The sequence below is a fragment of the Procambarus clarkii genome, chromosome 69 (genome assembly GCF_040958095.1).
Source record: "Procambarus clarkii isolate CNS0578487 chromosome 69, FALCON_Pclarkii_2.0, whole genome shotgun sequence".
NCBI classification, from domain to species: domain Eukaryota; kingdom Metazoa; phylum Arthropoda; class Malacostraca; order Decapoda; family Cambaridae; genus Procambarus; species Procambarus clarkii.
This window is the reverse complement of record NC_091218.1, coordinates 20,315,819-20,343,715: the sequence shown is the minus strand read 5'-3', so window position 1 is coordinate 20,343,715 and position 27,897 is coordinate 20,315,819. Positions and strand designations below refer to the sequence as shown.

Below are 27,897 nucleotides of genomic sequence, written 5' to 3'. Positions count from 1 at the left end.
AGATATGGCTTAAAAAAGCATAATAAAACATAATAATAATTAACACATTTATTGATAACTAAAAAAGAATATTGCTTTTACTTGACTAAGAATCATTATCCTCAACTTCTTCCTGCCTCGATGATGAACGTACGATTAATTTTGGCTTCTGGCTCTTGTAATGCAACATGAAGACTACCATCACTGTACAGGAAATAATAAACAATTTAATTTCATTGACACTAACAGGATTTACAAAGTTAATTATGACTAGTAACAAGTGTGACAACATCACAGCACTGATTAACTTCACAATAACAAAAATCATAGTACAGTATATATAAACCAATTATTCGTGGAATACAAATTTTTGTACGTGTAATTCTGCATATGCTAAATAAAATTGAAGACTACTCTAATAATTCAGAAGCTTTGTGTATGGTCATGGGATATGATTGTATCCAAAACTCTGCCACTTAAGCTTCAAAATTAGAGAGATGAAGGAGAGGATCTCCAACACAAGTACATCCCTCACCGGCAGTACAGGTGTGTGAAAACAGCCCGTTCTCCCAACATCACCGAATTATTGTACAGTAGTACTATATTGCCCGAACCTAAACTACCAGAGGACACATGAACATAAAATGGGACACAACGTCAATATTGTGAGCCACTACCACTTTTAGTACATCAGTTTTCGGCATTAGGGAAATTGTCGAAATGTGATGTACTACAGCTATTCACAATAGGTTAGATAAAATGCCTTGTGATCAGCCACAATTTGGTTATGGTTGCTGGGTGGCAGTCAAGGCCTGGAAGTACATGAGCAGGATTCAGTAAGAGTATTCAGACATGCTTGTCAAACTAGAAAATCTCATTCTTCAGAAAAGGCTGGCTGTCCTACTAGCAAACCATCACTGACGAGTGTCTCCCCACATTCAGAACGGCCACCATCACAACTTTATTTAAGCACTGTCAAAGATGTGAGAGGTTGTTATTCAACATGTTGAAGTCCACCCACTTGACATGGGTAAGGTGGGAAAAACCCAAACCTGTTACACAGTTGTGCAGATCTCTGGTTTTTCTTCTACCAAAAGGACTATGGCCCTTCCGGCGGAAGCAGAAGTACTTTATCCACAAAAGGGAAGAATCGTTCAGTTATCTGTAACTATAGACCAGTGTCACTGCCTTCAGTCACTGACAAATTTCTTGAGAATTGCCCGAGAAATGACAAGTCATCATTGATTGTTATAAAAAAAACAAAAAATTGCCATGTGGTTGACAATAGGGTTCTGTGAAAGGAAGTCCTGCTGCTTATATCCTCTCCATAAAGTGGCATCAGTCACTGGACAGTGCTCCTAAAAATGAGCACTGTTACTGCATATACACTGCAGTGCCTTCAAATGGGTATTGCATTTTGCTTGTTGCCCAAGCAATAAGCACTAGATATCAAACTCCATTTGACAGTCCCTTAAGAGTAGACTCTTATTAGCTATCTTAAACAATAGTCTTCAAAGGAGCAAAATTGGAAAGTCAATCTTACAGTACCAGTGTACCCCAGGCTAGCATGTTTGTCCGTCAACCAGACATGGCCCACCAAAACAATTGCACCATAAAAGCAGCACTGATTGTATAGTGGCAAACAACAGATGAATATATTGACTTCTGTATAGGGAAAGTCAAGAAGTAATCCTTGAATAGTGAAAACATGGAATGAACTGAAGGGGGTGATTGAGACTAACGTAAAACTATAAAAATAGTTGTGGAACATTATTGCTTCCTAAAAATTTTCATTAGATATACAAATGTGAAAAGGAGACCACACAAGAATTCTCCCTACCAGCGAGCACATAGGCAAGAGCTTCAAAAAAAGAAAAATGCTGATACACTGTGACCAGAATAAAATAGCAGCACCAATCAAAGCCTAGTGCCCTAACCTAGTGGAGTTTGTGGTAGAAAAACAACTTTTAACCTTTAAAACTTTAAACCTTTAAAAACATTTAATTTACTTTCAATTGTAATTATACAAGCTAAGAGCTAACAGGGTCAATTAAACATGCAAATTTAAGAGATTTAGACTGACAATCTCATGTCAACAGACTGGAGGCACAAATATCACAAACTTGTAAACAATATAAAGTTATGTGCCATTGTTCATTCACCAGAAACCAAAACACTGATTAAGGCACTTCAATTATAACATTTGAGTGAAACATACCTCTTTAAATGGAAGTCCATTTTCAGTAACTTCGAGTCAGTAGTCAGACTTGTGACATTAACCTGTGAAAAAAAATCATATTAAATTCTACCAAAGCATACTGACACATTCTCCAGGTAAAGATGTCCCACTTTACTTATAGTCTTGTACTGAATTACTTGGACTTTTTTTTTATATACTGTATATACAATATGGACTCAATAATTTTTCCCACCACAAATTTGTTATGGCACACTAAAAATCGTAGGTAATTTTCTTACTTGCAATGTATGCAATTAGTTTTTATAATAAAATCAGTGTTGAATGTAATAAAATGCCTCTGTGGCTCCTTGAAGGCATTTCACCGAGATGGCTTCCTACTACTGCATCACAGCAGTCAGATTTTTTTTTGGAATACTGGGGACCAGAGCTAGAACCTGGCCCCCTCCTCACAGAGGGGTTGAGAATTGGAGGGAGCTATCATCACAATACTGAGAAAGCACCCAGAAAGTAAGCAAAAAAAAAAATGCAGGCAATGAAAGATTTTTAGAAAACAAAACAGCAAACGGTCTAACAAATTCATTCAAAATAATGGGTTCACTCCAAACTAGTTACTGAGCTAACCTGATAAAGATCAGAGGAGCCAAATTCAAGTCAAAGGGCAGAACCTAGTAGTGGTAAGCTTTAATTTAACCCCATCAACCATAACCAGTCCTAGAAACTATGATGAATAGACATGCCAGTATGTATTTTTGAGGTTCAGGGACATCATCCAGGAATCTGCCTGCAAAACCAAGTGAACTTGAGCTAATGTGGTCATGCAGAAGGTCAGACAGGGAATGAAGCTGTTCAGTCCTGCTTGGGGACTGGGGAAACAACTGGGACACCCATCTAAGAGATGAGGTTAACTTGACCATGCCCGAGTCCAACTACATCTCAATGACCTTGCAGAGCTGAGAGGACTCTTGACCCAACACCCCTCAACTTAACAGGAAGATAGACAAACTCCTCCAAAGATTCTGAGACCACCCAGTGTTCCTAAGTCATGGGACCAGGAAGTGGCAAAACAGGCCAGACATCCCGCACACAGCACCATCAAAGGGCTGGCATGAATACCCATGAGTTGAGTCACCCTTACTGCTAAGCAAAATGGCAACGACAAGCAGAGGCGGCAACAGCCAAAGAAAAGGAGGTGCACGGGGCTCAAGAATCCGACATGGTCAGAGGCCTGTTATGACTAACAGAAGGCCCCAACCCTGTCAGTACCATCTCGGCACGAGAACAGAAGCCCTCTGCAATAAAACCTAACAGGCAGCAATGCCACAGCAGTCAAAATAACTTTAGAGAGAGAGCCTCCTCAAGAAGCAAGAAACTTTAGTAGATCTGCTAAAGCCAGATGCCAGAACTTTCAAGCAGTCATACCTTGAGGTTACCTTGAGGTGCTTCCGGGGCTTAGCGTCCCCGCGGCCCGGTCGTCGACCAGGCCTCCTGGTTGCCGGACTGATCAACCAGGCTGTTGGACGCGGCTGCTCGCAGCCTGACGTACGAGTCACAGCCTGGTTGATCAGGTATCCTTTGGAGGTGCTTATCCAGTTCTCTCTTGAACACTGTGAGGGGTCGGCCAGTTATGCCCTGCCATGCCATGGAGTCAATCTGAAAACAGCTCCAAAACAGCCCAACTGAGTATGATAGCTGCCACGTGGGCACAAGCCCAGTAAGGACTCCAGTGAACACAGGCAGTTACACACACAGCTGCCACTTGACCATGTCCTTGGGGAGCACTGAAGTAAAGCAGTAATCCTTAAGTGGTGCATAAGGAACACCAAATAAGATGAAAAACACTTGGAAAGACAACTCACTTCCAGCCATTGAAGCATTTAGGTTATAATTTATACAAAGCTCACAAGGAAAGAAGCGGGTTGTCAGCTATCCAGGATGAATCAGGAGGCTCATACCAAAACCAATATACAGAGGCAGAACGAACTCTAATGAGGCTAGGTCCATCAACAAGCAAGGTCTAAATTCTGCAGGAGGAATTGAAAAGGTCTTCAAGGTTTACAACAGCAGGCAAAAGTTGGGATGACGGAAACCTCTGGAAATACAATTCTGTGGAACTGAATAGTACACGGAAGTGCACCAAAGCAATAACAAATATTGGACAAATGAAGCTTGAACCATTGCATATCTTAGAACAAGTTAGAGCTGTAAGAGACCTATTATAGCCCTAAGATATCAAGAAAAATAATGACTTCATACTTCACAAAATACAAGATTAAAGTCAACGAGACAGAAGTCCCACTTATAAATGACCTTTTAATACCTAAATGTAATGTTTGATGCATTCACATACAGTACTGTAATGAGATAAAGTAAAAAAACTGCAACATGTCCCTCACGCACCTGGACTAGTACGGCCTCTTCCTGTGGTTGGTTTGCCGCCTCTTCTGCTTCATAAATAACTACTGAGCAGCTGCTGGGGATGGGGGATGGGAGAGCCAGGTTTAAACTCTGGCGGGAGTGAGTGGGAGTTCCTCTGCTAAATACACACTCGCTGTTTTCACTACCCAGAATCTAGAAGAAAATTTTTAATGTACTTATATTTTCCAAATATCTGAATTGCTTTCTTTATGATAAAACTGGGAAGAGAGCAGTGCAACAGCACAAACTGTTTAATTGTTCAAAGAATATAATATTGTGTGCAAATATTACTGACAAATATATCTGTGCATAACAATGTTTTACAAGTTCTGTGATACAAATAACATTACTGACAGCCTAATAAATCATTACACTTACACATTAAAAATTCACTGTCAAACACTGATGGGCGAATATAGCATAATAACAGCAAAAACTGTTTTACTGCTCTAACCATATATTATTGTGTAAGTGTTAGTGACAAAATATATTTGAGCACTCTAATTTTCCACACAATTTATAATATAAATTTGTGAAGTAACACTATTGAATAATATTACAAATCAAACAAATCAACAAATCTGAGAAAAAACAAATCCGACATTACATAAATAAAGTATCTAAAACTATCTTCACTGCAACTCCTGTGCCGTGGCAGGGCTGTGCAGTCCACCACGGGGCGAATACGAACACTAGTGACTCGTGTTATTTCCGGGCTTCACCATGCCAAAAGCAAGTCAAAATATTTATCCCCGTGATTAGGAAACATATTTGAACAATATTAGAAGGAAAAAAATTTGGGGAATTTGCCTTCCCCACACACTGGGGGAACAGGAAATGTCTGCAGAATGACAGCTATAAACAATAGTGCAGTGCTGGGGTTAATCTGCATTTCTTAGATCAGGGGCCGAGTTACTCGGCCTCCTTGTGAAGGACTAACGGGTTTACAACTAACCAACAGGTTGTGGGGATCAACAGTGTCTGATGGCTCCCCCAAGAGGGAGGTGTTCACACTTAATTTTAGTCAACTGTATACAGTTGCAAGGGTGTGTGGGATGAGAAGTGCCATGAGAAGTAGATTGTAATGAGATCATGAAGTCACCTGTTAATAAGGAAGGAAAGACAGTGGAGGGGTGAACCTAGAGAATGAGGGTGAGGGGTTATCAAGAAGAAAGAGCAAGGCTCTAACAAATGATACTAGCACAAACACCAAGTTGTCATACATCATATTTGTACATCATACAAATCTTGGGTAAGATAAGGGGTCAGCTATTCCTCCTGTGTAAATACCTATGCAGAGGAGAATTCAATGAAAATGCCATGCCGTGTGCCATTTAGTACTGCATAATGGACACACTTATCTGGCAAGTGTATCCCCCATCACTGGAAAAAAAACTAGTTTTCCACCAGTGCTGTATTTCTGTGGCTACCTTTACATAGACTCCATGTTCCAGCTCCATGATGTGCTCTTTCCTAGGTTTACATCAGATTCCTCACAATTTGTGAAATCCAGAGTCAACAGTTTACTTGTTAGACGAGGTATCTCCGTGGAGATTATCTGCCCATGTTAACACAGTACACGTTTTATTAAATGTTAGCGAGGTGTTGAGAAGTTCTTGAACTTCTTAAGAACAACATCTTGTTAAGAAATTGTGTTAAGGTGGCAACTTGAGTGGTTGGAAGCCAAGTGTTTTATATATAAATTTTTAGACGAGAGCATTTAGTGTTTGATCAAAATTGATATACTTTTATCTGTTTAACTTGAGACTTTTGTTACAGTATTTCAATACATTAAGTTAGTGGCGACAAGTTTTCTTTATACCACAGGCACGTAATTACTTTCCTGACAGCACATCCAACTTTAACTAGTATCTCATTGTCTATCAAAATTTCAAAGTATTTATGATATAATAGTAAACAATTATTAGTTATATAATTTTATCTAATAATATAAATGAATTAGTGTGTATAACTGTAGTATAATTGAAGTATTAGGCTTCTGATTTCAGATTATTTGATTGAGATATATATATTACAGTAAAAAAAATATCACTATTCATGATATTCCTTTTACCATAAAGAACCAATTTTAAAAATTAAGAGTTTTATAAAACCATTTCTAGTTTTTCCAATGATACCAAAGAAATGACTTTCAGTAATACTTGTTTGCTAATTTATGAAAGACAAAACTTGTTTGAATTTTTCTGGCCATTTTAAACTCTCATGTTTATGTCTAAATATAAAAATATAAAACTTAAAAACCTGTTCTAGAGTAAAGTTGACTTGGGGCCTTAAAGACTGTTTTCAGTAACAATTACTTCAATTTGGAAGCAGCAAGAGATATTCTCACAATCATTCATTAATTCACCGACGGATTATTATGCCTAGTGCTCAACCTCACCAGTTATTATGCAAGTGTGAAGTGTGTTAATTGAAAATCATTAACCAATAAATGGGTAGTTAACCAATATTGTTGTAGTAAGTTGATTCCCAGTCATTGGATTGAAAAGAGGAGAAAGAGGGGGAGGAGGTGCAAGTGGTTAGGACACAGAGGAGAGAGAGAGACAGTACGGTAAAATTAGGGCTAGAGAAGTAATGGATAAATACAACAGAACAAAGAAGATAGTACAGAAAAGAGTAAAGGAAAGGCCGAGGAAGAGGTTAGTCAGAAAATATACAGTATTGTCATACCATACAAAATACAGATGCTGCTAGGGCTGGGACCATGGAGGAGGTGGTCGGAGAATGACTTGGCTGGCCCAAGAGTAGCGATGCTTCTGTAGATGCACCTGCAGCCAGCACTTCATCAGGAGGAACTGTACACAGAAACTCAGCTTGAGGGAATGCTTCTCCCACAAGTTGCTGCAAGCGAGGGATTTTGGCTGATCCACCAGTCAGTATAATCTAAAAATTGAAGCCAAGCATGAATTATTAATTGTCTATAAATCTAATGGTCACATTTCATTTGCAAATACCTGTACATGGCCCAATGTGTTTATGAAAAACACTTTTATACAGTAATATAATAAATAACTATGATTCACTTAGAAAATTAACTATGATTATTCTGCAAAATCTAATTCTTCTCTGTAAATAGAGCCTGTATTTTATGAGCCCCATACTTTTGAGAATAGCAATGTTCCACACATTTAATTATATAAATTCCTGAAATTACACACTAATGAATAATATTACTGCAAAAAATTAATAAAACCATTCACAGACACCGAAATAAATATGTAAAAATGTATTTTGGGCAGACACCGCCACACACAGCTGTCAGCCACTAGGCTGACCTTCAATTCTTGCCCTATGAATATATAAACTCAACACACGATCTTTGTCGTTCATCATGGTGCATAAAAATGTAAATATTTATATATAACGTGTATATAGTGTTATAACGGCAAAAACACTGTTAAATTGATCTAGGAATATAATACATATACATGTTACCATATATGAGCTCCACAATTTTGAGCAGTGATGTTCCACACATTGAACAATATAAATTCCACAAATTACACAATTTTGAATAATATTACCAGAAACCAGAGAACAAACAAATGTGAGACATTGAAATAATTATGAAAAATATATTCGCAGCAACTGCCACCCCACGGGGTGGCGGGGTCGAGTGACCCCAAGCACTCCATCGCTCAGTGCCCATAAATTGCTCAACTTCTCGGCTCCATCACAGCTAAAGTATGTAACATACAATATTTTATTTTAGTTTCCCATGATAAGACTGCATTTTAACAATATAAAAAGATAAAAGAATTTTTTTAATTTTTTGTATTCTGCACACCACAAGGATGTCATATTTTAACGCAGCACAGTGGATAATGACCAAGTTAATACTTTAAATAGTAGAAATATCAGTTCAATGAGTACTGCATCGCAGTTTTGAACAAGGGCATTTTTGATAGAAATCCACCTTATTGTATAAAAAAAAAAATGTACCAGTTAAATACAAAAATAAAAAGTACAAGCAATCATGATTTTGGTGGAGAATCTTACTTTCTGTATGTGATTCACAGTGAGACCAGACCTCTGAACAGCTTCCTTAGCTGTCTGCAAAAAAGCTAATAGTGTTGCCATCACTAAACCATCAAATCTTGCTCTTGACAAAGATGTTGAAAAATCAACTCCTTCCCACAGTGACTCAACATAAACCTGCAAATAAAAGGCTCATTACACTAAAATGCATTATGTTAAAAGATAAGTCACCTACAGTATTGCATATAAATTAAGCGATACACGTTAACACATGTTATGGAATGAAGAAATATGTAGTTTTACTTTATAAACAATCAAGACTAAGCCCCTACATGAGTAGGGGCTTAGAAAGAAAACCAACTTCCACTAAAAAGCAGAGCAGGGTACAGATTGCCAACAAGAACTGTCATTTGGCACATTTTCCAATTTTCAATCACAGGCTAGACAACATTAACATAGATGTTAGGATTTAATTGCAATGGCCAACAAACCTGAGCTGTTCCCATGGTAGATAGAACATGCTTGCAGTTTTCTGCAGCATTGTAAAGTTTCATTCTTGAGCGTTTATTTTCCAAGGGATCACCTTTATATTTCCTGAGGAACAAAACATGACAACTTATTTTGAATATTTAAAGATGCATCTTATACTACCTGTACACACAAATTAAAGAAAATGATAAAATTATTATACGTTTTGATTCATTGAATGTCACATTTTACTATATAACATAAACATACTGGAATCTCATGTACTGTATAGTACTGTACTGTACTTTAACAAATAAATTATATACACAGAAATCACAATAGCGTGATGCATGAAATAAACAAATCCACAAGAGCTGTGACGAGGGTTTGAACCTACGTCCGAGAGGATCCCAGGCGCTGCCTTAATCGACTGAGCTACAACATGGTAAAAGAATTGCAACCGGGAAATTATCCCGAGTTACCAATGGTTCCTGCAGTTCCTCAGTCCTGCAGACACACAAATCATACCGTTGGTAAATCAGGATGATTTCCCGGTTGGAATTCTTTTACCATGTCATAGCTCAGTCGATTAAGGCAGTGTCTGGGATCCTCTTGGATGTAGGTTCGAACCCTCGTCACGGCCCTTGTGGACTTGATCATTTAAATTATATAATAAGATAAATTATGCACGACAAATTACTAAAGCAACCTACTTGTAAAATTCTGTAGCAAAATGTTGAACAAGTACATCAGTTAATGTATCCCCTGCCACGGTTGATGAAGTAATGGACTCCTTCAGGGTCAGCATACCACCCGCAACCTCAACCACCGACCCCACAACTGTAGTGCCCCCACAGTGAAGAACCACCACTTGTCTGTTGCAATATTGAATAATCATTAACCAAAATTTTAAATAACTGCTAGTCTAAATATGAGAATGAGAAACATTAAGTAATTGCAAAAGGCTTTCCCAAGCAGGTATGTTTCATGATACAAAGAATAGATGAACACACAGTATACAGAAAGTTAATACCTACATGCCAAGCATTACTCTTGTGTGAAAAGGGAATGAGCAGCAGCTGCAGCAGAGAGAGCGGTAGACAGTGCTCGAGTTATCAAGGTTGTTTTATGTGTACGCCGATGGAGTCATAAGTGTGGAATTAATGCAACACCAGGAAAAAATTTATACAACAAATAATGTAAACAAATCATATACTGTAGCATAGTTCCCGACATACCCTAGCCAGGAACTGAAGAGATACGATCAAGTTAAAGCTTTTGGATAAACAGCCAAAGATAGAGAAGGATATTGTGTTTGTGGAATAAATGTTAAGTATTTTTCTAATTTGTTGACTGGTATGTGTGGGCTGGCATGAATTTATATACTCAAGAGTCGAGTCAGAGAAGGCAAGTACTGTAACTGATACAATTAAAGTCCTGGCTGGGAAGAACAAGATTAGATAAGATGATGGTTCTAAATGTATGGATGCAAAACATTGGCATGATACGAGCATTAAAAACCTTAATTTAGTATAATAGTCGTAGACAGATTAAGTGGCTTGTAATGCATTAGATTATGTTTTGGAACTATGTAAAGAATGAACGAATAACCCAAATACTAAGAGTCCATAATTATTACTTAATAATTTTGTTAACCCCTGGGCTGTGCACCAGTTAACAGACAACATCCCTATGGTGAGCACGAAAAAAATTATTTGTTCTTTTTAGACATTGTTAATAAGCATCCAGGAAGCATGAAAATCCAAGTAAAAAGCCTCTACTTCTTGTGGTTTAGCTGTAGTGAATAGAGAAGGTGTTTTTTCTGAAGAAATTAGGCAAGGTGCCGCATGGGGAATAACTTTGTCAATTTATTGTACTTTCGTTGTTGTTGTTTTTTTCACTTTATTTAGTTTTTCAAGCTAACAGGTTGATTTGATGGGTCAATGGTTTTCATTATGTATAACTTTGAAAATTTATGTACAAATTATTATAAATATACTGTATGCACACCATGTATTTGTTCATACTAATATGTGCCTAAATTCTTATAACTGCACATAGCACACATTTTGCCTGTAAATATATACATGGTAATCACTCATTTGCTGCTGTTAAAAGTTCAATGGTTCCTAGTTTGGTCACAGTGCACATCCACACACTGGAAGAAGTTGCACTAGACATGGTCTACATCTTTATATTAAGGCCCTAAAAGGAATGTGAGAAATTCAGGATTTTTGTTCGAGATGGGGGAGGGGGGGGGGAGGGGATGGTTACCGGAGGCCTGAGGAAGCAAACATGAGCCGTGTATATGTGCAGTGCTTTCAAATCTTGCATGGCACTCTAAAACATATATACTGCATGTGATTTGTGCACTGTAGTCAGTTAGGTCATACAAATCTACATGTATATATCACTCGTGCAGTGGAATGGTTTACAACTGGACAAGACGTGACATGATGCAATTCTTGCAAGTGCCGGCATGCTGGAAATAGTCGGCAAACTAAATAAAACATTTGCTTTGCATCAAAATGAAAGTAAAAATGAATAGAGGCATTTGCTAGCAAGAAGTTAATGAGCTAGGCTTTTCAGACCCTTTACACATAGCATACTTTATATGCTGTATAATCTATGATACTGATGCCAAAAATAAATTTCCCCCTGTTATTACCATGTGTAAAAAGTACGAAAGGTTGAGTGTTTATGGTAGAGTAAACCTCATCATCCATTCCTGGTACCAATCCCATAAAATGGGAATGTGGTCAACCATAATTATTATATTTTTCAGGTTACAAATACCTGCATTAATATTATGGCACATAATGATAACAAATAATTGTATTTGATACCTGCTTGATGGGGTTCTGGGATTTTATTTGTGACACCAAGTTACACAAAATAAAGAACTAAGTAAATTTCATACAATATTTGGAGCAACATTACTACACATAAGGTGTGAACATAATTGGTCATCACTGGAATTAACAAGTATAGCATGAACAGTGTTTTTGACAAGTACGTAAACCACCCATGATGACCAGACCGAGTCGATTGTCAATCAACTTGAGAATGGTCCAGGACGGATCGAAACGTCGTCATCCCTTCACCTTCTAGTGTGGGGTCTGGTGATCATACTTTAGCCACGTTATTGTGACTCATCGCCCGTAAACCACCCATATGTAATCAACGAGTGCAGGTGTATTACAAGCTATCAGCACGTGTTGGAATTTATAACAAAAGGAATACATACGTGTTGTGTTTGTTATCATTTAAGAGATCATAAGTCAAGACAGCAGCAGCAGGCTGTGTAACTGTAGTCAGAACAGTGAAAGCAGCTTTGCTTGCAGCCTTCTTAACTGCAGCAATGGTTCCCTCACTGCTCCATGCAGGCACAGCAATAACCACTGGCAGTTCTGGCTCACTGGTATGGGCACTAGCAATCTCTGAAATGCCATACAATTGTTACTCTATTGCACTAGCTTGCTAAAAGCAATTCTGTATAAAGTACACAAGTTGCACATTACAATAACAGACTGCAACAAACTATGACCAGAAAAAAATGTATAAACAAGGTATTTTAAAATAAGTAATTATTTGAAATGTATAGGGATCTTGAACTTAAGACATCAATGTATAAATGCTTGAAAAAGGCAAAAATGAGACTGAATCACACAAAAGTATTAACATCAATAATAAAATATCCCTTTTTCCCCTAGTCCCCCATTTAGATGATTAAGTTCAGCTTTGGGTATTGCACTATGGAAAAGACAATTTTGATGAAACATAATTTATGTAAACAAACGTGTACAAAGAAGAATGACGTACAAGAATGAATGTACAAAGAATGAAGTGAATATGGCGAGTTTAGGAAAGCTTAATTCACATTCTCTAGAAAGACAGTCACTAGACATACCTGAAGTATACAAATGGATGAAAGGGTATAAAAGGGAATATTGATATGTGTGCTAAATATATATCTACAATATAAAAAAACAATAGATATAAATTCCCTAAGTTTAGATTTAAAACTGACCTTGGTAAATACTGCAACGAATTGCATACTAACAAACCTTTCAACAGTGAAAATATATGAGTAAGAACTTCATCCGCTGATATTTGAACCATCCTCTCTCCCCGCTGCACTGAATAACGCGGCTGACCACTGTCCCAGTTTGGGCGGCATGACATGCTCGAAGGACACATTCCTTCATCCTCCACTGTGCCCACTACACGCAACACATTTAACACAGTGTTTGCACCATGGCGAATTATTCCCTGCTTAGCAGATAATCCAGTCACCTATATCAAAAATTGAGGAAATTAGTATTGTATAACCAAAAATTTACAAAGGGTAAAAGCCAGAGAGATGGCAATGAGGGAAAATGAGTAAGTGAAACTGGGAGAAAAAAGTAAGATAAGAAAAGAACAAATATTTATGTAAACAAAAAGTATAAACAAATATTTATGTAAACAAAAAGCATAAACAATTATTTATGTAAACAAAAAGCATAAACAATTATTTATGTAAACAAAAAGCATAAACAATTATTTATGTAAACAATAAGCATAAACAAATATTTATGTAAACAAAAAACAAATATTTATGTAAACAAAAAGTATAAACAAATATTTATGTAAACAAAGGCATAAACAATTATTTATGTAAACAAAAAGTATAAACAATTATTTATGTAAACAAAAAGCATAAACAATTATTTATGTAAACAAAAAGCATAAACAATTATTTATGTAAACAAAAAGCATAAACAAATATTTATGTAAACAAAAAGCATAAAACCAGCGTTGAATGTAATGAAACGCCATTTTCTGGGTGAGACCCGGAGGCTCCCCGGAGCTTTACCGGCAGATATGCTAATGTCAGACTTTGGCATCAGTCATGTGTATGGAGTTCTAGGGCCTACCGGGGACCACGAGCCAGAACCTGGCCCCCTCAGAGAGGCAAGGGGAGCAATGGCCTATAGAAACCCCCGTGTGGTTGGAAGCATTCTATGTCTGCCATCGACCGGGTCAAGCACCCAGAAAGGTAAGCATTCCAAAACAAACCCCTATTCTGGTGAAAATTGCTACCTAAGCCGAACTAGTGAATAGAACTCTTCAACAGAAAACACGGAAACTAGTATGACGTCATACGTCACCGCGCCGCTGTCTGCGCAGCTCCCCCCTCCCCGGGAGGGGGAAGGGGGAGCCCCAGACCTCCCACGCCGGCTATCCACCCATCAGTTCTGAGGCTGGATGTCAAAACACGCGAAAAACGCCGACCGGAGGGAGGGAGGGTTGCCGGGGAGCCTCCGGGTCTCACCCAGAAAATGGCGTTTCATTACATTCAACGCTGGTTTTCTGGGGGGAGCCCCGTCGGCTCCCCGGAGCTAACTACCCACAGAGGAAGGTCAAAGGGACAAAACCGGGAGGCGGACACCACGCACCCCCCAAGGAGGCGAGACAACCGGCAGCAAACGCCAACCCAAGGCGCCACAGCCCCGAAAATCCCGGGAACAACACGAGAACCACGAGCAGCAAGGCCCCTGCACGAACACCAAAAATCCATGCCCGAAAGACTGCAAGGCCACGTCGCCCAGACGGCAGCGAGAGCAGCGAAGCCACGAACGCCACAGGCATGAGGGAAGAACACAGGCAGCTTAGCCGCAAGAACACGGCTGACCACCCGGGACACCATCACCCGCGAACCGGGAAGAACAGAACCGGATCAACGCAAAACGCGCTCCGGACCCAAACGCCGTGGCACGCAAACAACAGCAGAGGGCCGCCACTGAACACAAAAACGACACACCCCCGGCCCGACCAACGAAGCACCAACAAACCCTGGACCCCTCCAGAATGCAGCAGCCCCACCCCGCGCCAGAAAAGATGGAGACTGCTGCCATCAAACAACCAAAACGCTAAAACCGAAGGAGCAAGAAAACACAGCGAACCGACCCCCAGAGGCAAAGGCCCAAAGGAAAGAGCCGACGAAAAAAACACCGGAACCGAAGGGGCACTACCAACCGAGGAGAAGACAGAGCACGCTGACCAGAGACCAGGATGGTGCAAGCGGCGCACGAACAGGCCGGAGGTGAAATGACGCACAAGACAGCTGACTAACGGTGCAGAAGCAACACCAAGACCGAAAGCAAGCTGAAGCGGCTCCGCCTGCGCCGCACGAAAAGAGGCGACAGTATGTGGCAAGACGACGGCCCCCAACCCCCACTAGAAAACCAAGCCGAGAGTAAACCAAGCCAACAAGAAGGACCCACCGAAGAAGGGACAGGAAAAGGAAGGACCGCCAAAATACCCCATACTGCCGCCAAGAAAGCACGCAGGTGGGACACCTACCACGAAGCCACCCGACCACCAACCGGAGGCGAGACCACGAGGCAGAACATAAGCAGCCCCGACAAGGCCCCCCCGAGCCCAGGAAAAAGGCGGAGCCGCGAGAAGATCTCGGGCGCGACCACCGAAACCCAGGCGGCACAAGGAGATGGAACGTCTGCCGAACAGAAAAACTCCGAAGCATGCAAGCCCGCCAGGAGTTCAGAAACGACGGGTCCGACGCGAGACATCGCAAGAACCCCCCCAAAAAAAGTAAAACAACAACAACCGGCAGGGCAAGCTAGGAAAACCAAAGAAGGCGGAAGGGTCGCCGCCAGAACAGGACCCGAACCAAGGGGCACGAACAACTGCAACAGACCGAGACAAAGAAGCACATCACAGGACACAGGCTGACCAACGCCTAAGAACACACGCAGAACATTCCTGCTGCAGAAGAGGCAGGAAGAAAGAGCAGAAGCACAAAAAAAAAAAAAAAAACAGGAGAACAACCAGGGGTGGACAATCAGGCAGGGACAAAAACCCCACGCAATCCCCAGGCACAAAACGGCAGCAAAGCGCCACTCCACAACCGGACACAGGAACAAGGACACGCCACCGTGAAACACGGTACCAATGCTCACGTGCAGCAGCAGCAGCAACAGGCACCACTGCAACATGCAACATGTAAATAGCAACTCCCCTCTGCAAAGGCAGAGAACGGAGCAGGCAGACCCCAGACAGGGCCAACGGAGACACGACAAAACCCTGCAGGCCCAGAAACCTGCACCAGGCGACCGACGGCGGAGAAACCCCGCTCGATACCTGCTGGATGAGGTACTGGGAGCTCTTCTACACCTCAAGCCCGGCCCAAGGTCAGGCCAGACCGGCCAGAGGATGGCCCACCAGGCAGCTGCTAGGAGCAGTCCACCGGCCCACATACCCCCACAACCAGGACGGGCCGGAACTGCCATACGAAAACAGGCCAGTGCGCCCTGGAAGTCCACGGACGAACCAGCAAGAAGGCTTATGCTCGCAAGTAGGTCGTGTAACAAGCACAGACCACTGATGGTAATACAGTGTTCCCCAAAAGTGCCAATAGCACCACTGCACTCCACTGGTACTATCCCGCAAGTTCTACCAGATAGGCGGGACCCAAGAGCCAGAGCTCAAATCCTGCAAGCACAGCCAGGAGCCTCACCAGGTGAGTACAGAACCAACCCTACAACCCCCACACCTCACAACAGTAAAAAAGGAGGGTCCCCTGAACGACTCCAGCATGGGTTGGACATGCACATGAGGGGGACAGGAAGGGGTGATAAAGGGACAGTCACTGGTGTGCGAACGGTCTCAGTCGTACAAAATTATACCTAAATAAAGACAGGTATATGAACACCGCCGCATCCAGCGCCCGGCCAAAAGACGCCAGACCGCAGAAACTCACCTGGCGAATGGTGGCTCGAACTTGACACGACTCAACCGTGCCCAGAAGAACTCGGGAGCACCGCTAGGTGAAGACGCCAGAGCCGGACCCGCAGGAGAACAGGGAGAGGCGAAGGAGGCGGTCCACACCCATGACACAGAAAACCGCGGTGTCCTCCCCACAACTGGGAACCAGGACACCCCTGGCGCAAAGGGGCACATACCGCAGCCAGGGAGAAGAACGAGAGGCGAAGCACTGTAGCAAAAAAGGGCGCAAAACCCCAGCACTGAACCATCGCCCAGACCAAAACAAACTCCACGGCGCATGCGCATAACACGCTGGCCGAACCGCACACCCTCCCTGCGGGAAGGCGCCAGCCAGGACTATTGCACGAGAAAAAGAGCCAAAAGAGGAAGCAGGAACAATAAAACCGGCCAAAGAAGCAAAGAGCCCAAAAAAAAAAAGGGAACCCAAACGGGCGACAAGTAGCCCAAACGGGCGACAAGTAGCCCAAACGGCCGACAAGTAGCCCAACCGGGCGACAAGTAGCCCAACCGGGCGACAAGTAGCCCAACAGGGCGACAAGTAGCCCAACAGGGCGACAAGTAGCCCAACAGGGCAACAAGTAGCCCAACAGGGCGACAAGTAGCCCAACAGGGCGACAAGTAGCCCAACAGGGCGACAAGTACTAGGAGCCGACAGACGTTCCAATAATGCGGGAAGTAGCGAAAAACCTTCCCGTACCCTCGAGAACACAGAAGCCAACACTAGTCCCGAAGGCACACGAAGGCGCAGGCGCACCCGAGATCAAAAGTCACGCAGAACCCCATCGAACGGGGAAACATGACAAAAACACCGTCTCAAAAAGCGGGGGAGGAAACATCCACCCACAGGACGGAACCAACCGACTCAAAGGCCAAGGAACCGAGCCCGGGGAGGGGCCGACGTCCAACAGCACGTACGGCGAGTGGGGAGGAAAGACCCCACTCCGCGTAACCACAAGCCCCGCCGAGAGGGGGATAAAACCCCCCACGGGGTCTAACGGGGCCAAGGCCCCCCCAAGTCAGCCCCTCCCCAGCCCCGGGAACCTACACGACAGGCCCCGGGGCCGAGCCGTTCCCCCAAAGCCCCGGCCGTACCAGAAAACCGGGGCAGCCGTGAAAACACTAAGGAAGGGAGCCCACTGGCAGACTCATACAACACGGCTGGAGGAACAGGCCCAAATGCCCCCGTCACTACCCCGGAAGGGGAATTCCCCGAGACTGCCCGAGTCTCAACACCACCAAACACCCCGCCCTGAACCTACAGACGGTAAGGAACCGGATACAGGCAGGAAGGGTGAACCAGGGGCAGCCCCGGGGCTCCCGGGGAGGAAACCACGAGAACGTTGCCACCACCAAGGCTCAAGTGCAACGCCCCTGCTGCCCGCACCCGCTTTGTTAGCACAACTGGGTAACCGAGCCACAACGAGCAACCAAACTCGCAGGACACCGGGTCGAAGGTGTCACCGACCCCACAGGCAGCAGACGGAGGCAAAACAGAGAGTCACCCAGAGACAAAAGGTGAGAGCAACACTCAAACTCGCTGGAAGCGAGGGGGGGGCTCTGGGGTCACATCCATCGGACCCGCGCGCCCCCAGGGGTTTCCCAGGGTCCCGAGCGTTTACTTTAAGAGGACTCGCGCTCAGGTAATCCCAGGCAGGGTACTGCTAACCGGCACCCAAGCTACCAAACAACTTTCTAAGAGCTGAACCCCCGGGACGTGTACACTCACGGGGACCTAGCAGGGGGTACCACCAGAAATACTCAGAACACAAGGGACACAAGGGGCAAGAACGAAGGCAGACCCCCCCACCAGGTATATAAACAAAAGAAAAAGAAAACCCCGCAAGAGGACAGCGTACCCAAGCGGAACAGAGCCGGCCGCTATGATTGGTAAAGACAAGCTGCACAGTACCCCGCGCCCCACCAGTGCAAACACTGCCCCTTACTCTAAGGCGAACAAGGGAGACAGAACACCCGAGCACACAAAGAGCGGCCGAAAACCAAGCGGTAAACGGCCAAGCAGGGGCAGGACCCAAGGAACTTGTGGAAGGTGGCCCCAAGCCCCAAGGGCAGTACTTACAGGGCACCTAGGGAAGGGAACCCTAGGCGCATGCAGCCCGAGTACTGAAGAATCACACCCGGCTCACGCACCACCTAGAAAACAGACACCACACTCTAGGTACAGTGCTGAAACAACCACTGGAGCCGGAGCACATAACCATTGCCTATAGCATCAGCCGAAGAACTGATGGGTGGATAGCCGGCGTGGGAGGTCTGGGGCTCCCCCTTCCCCCTCCCGGGGAGGGGGGAGCTGCGCAGACAGCGGCGCGGTGACGTATGACGTCATACTAGTTTCCGTGTTTTCTGTTGAAGAGTTCTATTCACTAGTTCGGCTTAGGTAGCAATTTTCACCAGAATAGGGGTTTGTTTTGGAATGCTTACCTTTCTGGGTGCTTGACCCGGTCGATGGCAGACATAGAATGCTTCCAACCACACGGGGGTTTCTATAGGCCATTGCTCCCCTTGCCTCTCTGAGGGGGCCAGGTTCTGGCTCGTGGTCCCCGGTAGGCCCTAGAACTCCATACACATGACTGATGCCAAAGTCTGACATTAGCATATCAGCCGGTAAAGCTCCGGGGAGCCGACGGGGCTCCCCCCAGAAACAAATATTTATGTAAACAAAAAGCATAAACAAATATTTATGTAAACAAAAAGCATAAACAAATATTTATGTAAACAAAAAGCATAAACAAATATTTATGTAAACAAAAAGCATAAACAAATATTTATGTAAACAAAAAGCATAAACAAATATTTATGTAAACAAAAAGAATAAACAAATATTTATGCAAAACTTTATAACAAATACTGTTCTGTATTTTTTTCCCTCTTAAAATAATCTACAGCCTATTACATTTACAGTATATAAAGAAATATAAAGCTTACCCTCAGTGAGACAAAAAGTGTTCAAGTACTGTAATACTAATTTAATCGAGCTCAAAAAACTGTTCCGATCCTTGCAGATGAGAAGTGATGTGTTTGCACCAGACATACAAATGATGAGGCAGGCAGTCAGTCAGACTGAACCCTTAGGTGACCCGAGTTACCGTCTGCAGATACATCTGGTTACTTGTGCATGGCTTGTAACGTAGGGGCAAACTATCACTTCTCATGGTTTAAATTCTCTCTCTCTCTTTTCAAAATACTGTACACAAGTTTGTTCTGCTTTCACGGTACTTGTGTGGTTTTACTGTTAGGTTTATCTCATATCCCATGCTCACCTTTATAAGCACACCAGATTTTGGTCCTAGTGTTCGGTAATCATGTGCAAGTAATGGCAGCTTTGTGGCTGTCTGTGGTGCCTATTCACTGGGCATCTATTGAGAGCGAGTCCAGTTAAGTCCCGTAGTATAGTTTCAATGTAGTAAACATATAAAACCACAAGATTTTTAACATTTAATACTGAAGGCAGTAGAATTGTATTTTTTTTTTAAATAAGATTAGCTTGTAATGACGACACAAAGTCTGCACAGATTTTCCTCCCATGTTCAAAAGCTCAAGTACCTGTTCTGAACTATAAAATATTGTTCTGTTAGCCAGAACACGAAACAATGGGTATAAATTGGATAAGTTTAGATTTAAGAAAGACTTGGGTAAATACTGGTTCAGTAACAGGGTTGTTGATTTGTGGAACCAATTACCGCGTAACGTGCTGGAGGTGGGGTCCCTCGATTGTTTCAAGCGCGGGTTGGACAAGTATATGAGTGGGATTGGGTGGTTATAAATAGGAGCTGCCTCGTATGGGCCAATAGGCCTTCTGCAGTTGCCTTTGTTCTTATGTTCTTATGTTCTTATGTAGCCAAACCTATTCAGATTTTAAAATCCCAATTTTAAGAGACTATACACTGATCTTAATTTTTGTTTATTTAGCTAGAATTAGTGAATTAGAAAAAATATCCTATACAAGCAAACACTGCAGACAGACATATTCCTTGTAATGAAATAATCCCCAAATTACATATTTTATGTTTCTATTAAGATATTTATGCTTTATACAAATTTAAGAACATATATAGAATTGAAATTTGTTTATAATTACCCAACATTGTGGAACAAGGCTTCTCCAGCAATGCCATCAAATAGGGGTTAAATACAACAATATAAGACATACATAATAAGAGGTAAGTACAAACTTACCACTTCCATATCATGGAAAGCGACAACAGCAGGCGTGACCCTGTCCCCAGCCGCATTAGCCACCACTTCAACCTTTCCATCCTGAAGAAAATTGGGAAATTTAATATTTAAAAAATGACAATATGAATATAAAATATAGCTTATGCCTACTTATGTCTCCCTGTAGCATAGCTAAATTCAACTAAGGTAATTTTTGCTTATTACAGCCCCATATTAGATTTTCACAACACATTATAGAGTTTTATAGTTCTGTATGAATTCTTAATATAATTTTACCAACCTCATGATGCATACAACACAGGTACTGTATGGCAAGCTTAGTCTACAATTTGCAGTATTGCAATCTGAGCCTTCAAAGTTAAATGGGCAAGCAATTTTATAACAAATGTTAAAATTTAGACATTTATTTTATGTAGGATAAGCAACATGGTACTGTAAGTGACTTTATTTAAAGTAGGAAAACTGAAAATACAGGGTTTAGCAATTTCAGGTCAAAATCAAATACTATACAAAGTTACTAGTTAAGAAATGGCAAAGACCATTTGTTCGAAGAAAGCACACGATGGTGGCATATGAGGCAGCCTGCTGCCACTTCACTGTTCACCAACAATTATCTTATTTTCTTCCATTTATTGAACAACCTCATTCTCACTAATTTTTATCTAAACAAAAAAAAAACAGAATTCTTAGTTCTTTGCTGTCAAAGCCTTGAATCCTGTACTCAGGTACAGAAGCCCCTCTGCGTCTGTCTCACCTATACGCAGATGATGAGTCACAATCACATGGCTGAAGATACGAAAACTAAAAAACACACCAGAAGAAGAGATGATGACTACGGCATTTCGGTCCGTCCTGGACCACTATCAAGCCGATTGTGATAATGATTGGCTTGATAATGGTCCAGGACCGACCAAAACGTGGTCGTCTCGTCTTCCGGCCAGTGGTTTTGTCTTCAAGTCTCACCTGCCATGGGAACTGAACCAGACCCTTCGTCTGTGAGTCAAGACCACAGTGGTTCAGCACCCTCTCTGTGAACTGTACTGGAAGATTTAATGACAATAGCCATGAATGCCAGCAAATTTATGTAAAATAAAGATTGACAGCTGCCACTGCTGACGACTATGGTGAGAGTAGCATATACAGCAACAAATTTGACCTCACTTTTGCCACTGTTTATAGTTACCCTACTTGCATCAACCATTTGCTTTATGTCTAAATAAAACTGATCCCGTACGTGTTTTGTACTCTGACCAATTCATCAAAATAACAGGCAGCCTTAGGCAGAGGGAATGTAGTGTCCACACACAGGAGACTGTACTCGGAGCAAGAGACCAGGTGGACAAGGAAAGCCTTATTTAACAGAAAATAGAACAAGAGAACCAAGTGGAAGTTAAAACATTGAATGTCACATAAATGTGAGCACCTGTCCTCTGTACGGAAGGTCACCAGGTGACAAGAACAGTCACGGAGGCCACCTTCACCCACAACTTGTGCTCCACATACATCATACCAGTGCATGTTGATTTATTTATTTATATACAAGAAGTTACATTGGGGGTTGACAGAGAATATAGCAAATAAATTAAATTAACATTCTTGTAAAGCCATGTCATAACACTTAAAGTGTAGGTGGCTGAGAGGTGTGGTGCAGGGAGGTGTGTGGTGCAGGGAGGTGTGTGGTGCAGGGAGGTGTGTGGTGCAGGGAGGTGTGGAATAGGGAGGTGCAGGTGGCTGGGAGGTGTGGAATAGGGAGGTGTGGTGCAGGGATCAGATCAGGGAGGAGGAGGAGGTGGCTGAGAGGTGTGGTGCAGAGAGGTGTGGTGCAGAGAGGTGTGCCACAGGAAGGTGTGGCACAGGGAGGTGTGGCACAGGGAGGTGTGGCACAGGGAGGTGTGGCACAGGAAGGTGTGCCACAGGAAGGTGGGGCACAGGGAGGTGTGGCACAGAGGTGTGCCACAGGAAGGTGTGGCACAGGGAGGTGTGCCACAGGGAGGTGTGCCACAGGAAGGTGGGGCACAGGGAGGTGTGGCACAGAGGTGTGCCACAGGAAGGTGTGGCACAGGGAGGTGTGCCACAGGGAGGTGTGCCACAGGAAGGTGTGGCACAGAGGTGTGCCACAGGAAGGTGTGCCACAGGGAGGTGTGCCACAGGAAGGTGTGGCACAGGGAGGTGTGCCACAGGAAGGTATGCCACAGGAAGGTGGGGCACAGGGAGGTGTGGCACAGAGGTGTGCCACAGGAAGGTGTGGCACAGGGAGGTGTGGCACAGGGAGGTGTGGCACAGGGAGGTGTGCCACAGGAAGGTGTGGTACAGGGAGGTGTGGTACAGGGAGGTGTGGTACAGGGAGGTGTGCCACAGGGAGGTGTGGCACAGGGAGGTGTGCCACAGGGAGGTGTGCCACAGGGAAGTGTGGTGCAGAGAGGTGTGCCACAGGGAGGTGTGGCACAGGGAGGTGTGCCACAGGTGTGGCCGCCCTACACACACCGCCGGGGTCACCCAGCCACACCTTACCTTACTCACGGCGATACAGCACGAGCTACACCCAATATATATGCCGAAGGCCACTGACATTGTTGTGGCGGGTGTGGGAGCCGCATGTGGGTAGTGTGGGTAGTGTTGTGGGTCCGTGGGTCGCCCGCCACGCTCCCTCACACTGCCAATCACAAATTAAGTCTGGAGAAAATCTTTATTCTGATTGGCTGGGTCTTGGCCGCCTCCGCTGGCTACACTTCCCTTTAACTCTCCCATACATCATTAAAATGGTCAATTAACAATAAATAATCTCAAATCTTATATCCATTATACGGTATAAGCTTTGCTTTATATTTTAAAGGTTATTTGTTTCGGAATAATATTAGAGCGAAGAGAACCATTAGCCGGAGAGAAACTATGTTAGTGTCTGGTATGGCTAGACTCTATTGGACTTATTATAGGTGTAGTTATTTAAGTCATGTTAGATTAAAGATAGGCCTGAATTCCAAGTAATAGTTCTCCGCAGTATTATTTATTTTGATGAGAGTGTCTAAATTATAATTGGTGAGAGCGTGAAGCTTCCCTCCTGAGGAACTAGCGGGTAGTTCCAGTGACTGGGCTCAAGCCATGAACAAAAGCTTCGAACAATTTCAAGTCACCTTCGCATTAGGTTAATTTAAAGTTAAGTAATTTATTTAAAACGTCGAATATTAAAGTTATATGGTGCAATATTTTAAGGCCAGTTGTACCCAATAAATTAATTAAAAAATTGGGTTTAGTTCGTATTAAACTGTTTGAGTGTTTGAATCGATGTCCAAACGTATAAAATCAGCTTCATGTATATTATATATAAAAGACTTAAAGTATTTCGGTTTCTAATTACCCTGAATAGGAAACTTTTTTATAGTAATCGACTATAGTCTGCTTTAAATAAAGATAAAAATGACAGAATGGCCTGAAATTGGTACCTTCCTGACATAATTGTGTTCGAAGCTGTGCGCGCGTGGCTTAATTTGTATAGAAGCTGCTGCTTTAAATTTTTGTGTTCTCTAGGTATGTATTTAGGAATATGTATATATATATTACGTGTATATATAAAACATATTCGAATAGATATTTTGTTAGAAATCTGAAGTGTGAAAGTGTTGATGGTTGAGGGAGCAGGCGGCTGCCTCCCTCCTCCTCCTCCTCCCGCCCGCAGTGGACACGTTTCGTGCCGTCTGGCCTAAGAGTGAGTCATTTATCCTGCTTTTATCCTCGAGCTAGTGCTACTGTAGCTAATTACCCCGCCCTAGTGCCACGGTGGTGTTTGGTGGCACCGGTAAGGGCCAGAATGGTTGTAAGAGAGGAGTGTGTGTGGAGATATTGTGGTCCACGTGATGCTGCACGCTGGAGGGTGGTGAGAAGTCGTGGGTCTTGGTGTGTGGTGCTCACCTTAGTGTTGTCTTGAGTGATTGTGTTCACGTCTTGAGTGTAATACCTGCTTGTGTCTGTGTATCTTATTGTGTGGATAATTGTTATAAATGCAGTACGGTATTTCCATATTGCCCAAGAGGTAACTGGTTTTGAATGAAGTAGAATGATCTTGGTACAATATCTGAAGCACGAACACTTGCTAGTATGTTAGATAAGGTTAATTTTGTATTTTTTATATATAGACATTAAAATCATCTGGCAGCTGCACTAAATTATTTAATTTTACTGAAACTTAGTGTGTGGGGCTCTCATAGCTTGTAACAGTGGTAGGATATGTTAAATCGTTTCAAAATATTTTTTTAGGGCCAGTCTACTTACCACAATTACAGTATTTTAGAATAGTGTTAACACGGGCAAAACCTGCAGTAATGCCCAATTTCATGTGGGAATTGTGCACATGTTCTACAATGAAAACTTTATATGAAGTCTCTAATTTCTGGGATTAACTCTGCCATCCTTCTCTATATGTTCCAGTGAACATGTACGATCCATTTTAATGCACAGTATAGAGAAGAGAATGTCAAGTTAGTTTGTGACATATCATAAATGGTATTTTAAAAGTTACAGTGCAAGGTTTGCTAATGTAAAACTTGTGTGTTTTACCGAATGTTTCAGATTAGTATATTAGTGCGATTCTTTTGTGCTCACAAATGACACGTACTGTTGTCTAGTACCCTATACTGTATGTGTTTATGTATATTTTCAGTACCGAGAGTATGCGTTACGTTGCTGCTTACTGTCTGGCTGCCCTTGGTGGTAACAGCCCCTCAGCTAAAGACATTGAAAAAGTCCTTGGTGCTGTAGCTATTGATTGTGATGCAGACCTTGCAAAGAAAGTAGTTTCTGAGCTTCAGGGCAAGAACTTGGACCAACTTATTGCTGAAGGTGAGTGAATTTACTAGTGATTGAGTTTAGCTTGTAAAATTTATATTAATGAAATGAAGCCATATATTTATCATTTTATGCAGAAGGCTAAACAGTTCCATCCAATATATAAAGTACAGTATGCACTAACGTTTAAATACCGAGCTGTATTAAAAGTACTGTAGATAATCAGTTGTAGAGCGATTTTCAGTATGTGATAAAGAGTACATCACGAGGATTATGTGCATATGTAGTTTGGCTTGACTAGAAATATTTGGTCAATGTTGCCAAGAAGCTATTCTCTTGGCATGGCATATCAGGTTAAACCATTTGCTGCAGTACTCTGCTACCCTTTGTTCTCACTGAGGATAAAAATGTTGCAAAAACATGTATTTCTACTAAGAAATTGTACAAAATAATATACTGTAGTCCACATAACAAAATACCAGGCCCTTGTATTGAATTACATATATTATAGATACTTGACCATTTAAGCATAATTGCCAAATGATTTTTCATTTTTTATTTAATTTTTATTATGAATGGGCAGTACTCTTTTGTTTTTAGTTTATTATATACAATAAAAATATAAACAAAAATGTTCAGTTTGCCACTTTTATGCAGTGGATGAGTAACCTGAAGGAAAACAAGAGCAATGAAGTAAAGGGTGGCTGTAGAAATTAATAACAAAAATGCTACCACATATATCTACATCAGATACCTAGAGCAGCACCCCACCTTTCACTCTTGTGTTTCTTGTGCCTTGTTTCTAACCATAACCCATGTAATGTTCACTCCCCAGATGAACACAGCCACAGAAGAATTCTGCACTACCACTGTAGCAGACTTGTGGCTGTATCTTTCCCCTAACTGTTTTCCCGAACCTGAGCTTTCATTGCACATTCCAGTCTCTGACCCTCTCAACTTCAATTGCATTCCCACTTGTTTACACTGTATGACTACTTTGAGCCCTTCAATTCACATTTATTTTTTACTATCTTTCCACCACCATAATTGATTTTGCTGGCATACATGAATACATTTTAAATTTGTCTACATAGCTGTCCTTTAGTCACCAAAAGTAACTATTTTCTGCACTCCAAACATGACAGTCCAATAATTCATAATAGGCCTAGGATTATACCCCCCTTTAAGCATGGGCAATCGGAAGGTATAATGGAACATGCATATGTGATTACCCAAGTAATGGAGATGCATAAATCTGTTAGGTGCATTGTGACACACATGCTTCCTCTTTAGATTCTTTAAAAGGTGCTATAGTATTTAATTGTATAAGTGTTTGCATTATTTTTTGTACCAATGATAAAATTTATGTATTATATATAAAAAATAATAAATATATATTTTTTGTCAGATAGCATATTATATACTGTACCTCTGCCTCGAATAACTGAACTAAATTTAATTTGACAGCAAAAATGTTAGTGTAATGCTTAATTATGTGATAATTTTGATGAGGAAATGCTAAATTAATTTTAGATAAATAACTGGTTATAATAGAAAAAAGTACAAATTTGCTTTAAGTTTTACCTTATGCATTTCTGTTCTCGTATTGGCATCCTTGGTGATATTTAGCGCCCTCTGATTATCCTGCACATTTGATGGGGTTACATAGCCTTCCCGGGTTGGTGCCTTCTATTGATAATTACTTGCTTACTTGTAAGTTTTACTTAAATTAAAGACAAACTTGCACTTCCTTTAAAATCCGTTCTCTAAAATGAACAGATGTTGTAGTTGGGGGTCTGTTGATGAGATCTAGGAATAGATCTTTTGAACTAGGCTTTTTATAACCGATTTTTCTTTTACAGGCCTGGGTAAAATAGGCTCAATGCCAGTTGGTGGTGGTGGTGGCGGCGGCGGCCCGGTCGTTGCTTCTGGTGGCGGCGGCGGGGGACCTGCTGCGGCGGCGCCTGCCAAGAAGGAAGAAGCGAAACCTGAAGAACCTGAGGAAGAGTCTGATGATGACATGGGCTTTGGCCTCTTTGATTAGTTTGATACAAAATAAAATGTTTCGTGAA

The 27,897-nt window shown here is 42.1% G+C and overlaps 2 protein-coding genes across 3 annotated transcripts; one reads left to right on the top strand and one right to left on the bottom strand.

Moving 5' to 3' along the window:
* Positions 1 to 33: 33 nt before the first annotated feature.
* LOC123772095 (heat shock 70 kDa protein 14) lies at positions 34 to 23,771 on the bottom strand. Of its 2 annotated transcripts, XM_069311168.1 has the most exons (12): positions 23,558 to 23,771; positions 21,047 to 21,127; positions 13,129 to 13,357; positions 12,309 to 12,501; positions 10,099 to 10,140; positions 9,775 to 9,936; positions 9,085 to 9,187; positions 8,615 to 8,770; positions 7,286 to 7,498; positions 4,577 to 4,747; positions 2,198 to 2,259; positions 34 to 183 (listed from the first exon to the last, which is right to left on the bottom strand). In XM_069311168.1, the coding sequence occupies exons 1-12, from the start codon at positions 23,615 to 23,617 to the stop codon at positions 102 to 104; spliced, it is 1,554 nt and encodes a 517-aa protein (XP_069167269.1). In that variant the 5' UTR covers positions 23,618 to 23,771; the 3' UTR covers positions 34 to 101. The 2 variants fall into 2 exon arrangements, with proteins under 2 accessions (XP_069167269.1, XP_045620991.1); XM_045765035.2 differs by lacking the exon at positions 10,099 to 10,140 and having other exon boundaries at positions 23,558 to 23,763.
* Positions 23,772 to 24,611: 840 nt separating this feature from the next.
* On the top strand, positions 24,612 to 27,897 carry RpLP2 (ribosomal protein LP2). Its single transcript, XM_045765036.2, has 3 exons — positions 24,612 to 24,749; positions 25,701 to 25,879; positions 27,688 to 27,897. The coding sequence occupies exons 2-3, from the start codon at positions 25,711 to 25,713 to the stop codon at positions 27,867 to 27,869; spliced, it is 351 nt and encodes a 116-aa protein (XP_045620992.1). The 5' UTR covers positions 24,612 to 24,749; positions 25,701 to 25,710; the 3' UTR covers positions 27,870 to 27,897.

Coding starts and splice junctions, on each gene's coding strand:
- LOC123772095 (XM_069311168.1), bottom strand. CDS start 23,617: ATGTCAGTGGCCTTCGGCATATATATTGGGTGTAGCTCGTGCTGTATC. Junction 10,141..12,308: donor AATGATAACAAACACAACAC/GTATGTATTCCT, acceptor TCTCTGCTGCAG/CTGCTGCTCATTCCCTTTTC. Junction 9,937..10,098: donor ACAAGAGTAATGCTTGGCAT/GTAGGTATTAAC, acceptor ATATTGCAACAG/ACAAGTGGTGGTTCTTCACT.
- RpLP2 (XM_045765036.2), top strand. CDS start 25,711: ATGCGTTACGTTGCTGCTTACTGTCTGGCTGCCCTTGGTGGTAACAGC. Junction 25,880..27,687: donor GGACCAACTTATTGCTGAAG/GTGAGTGAATTT, acceptor TTTCTTTTACAG/GCCTGGGTAAAATAGGCTCA.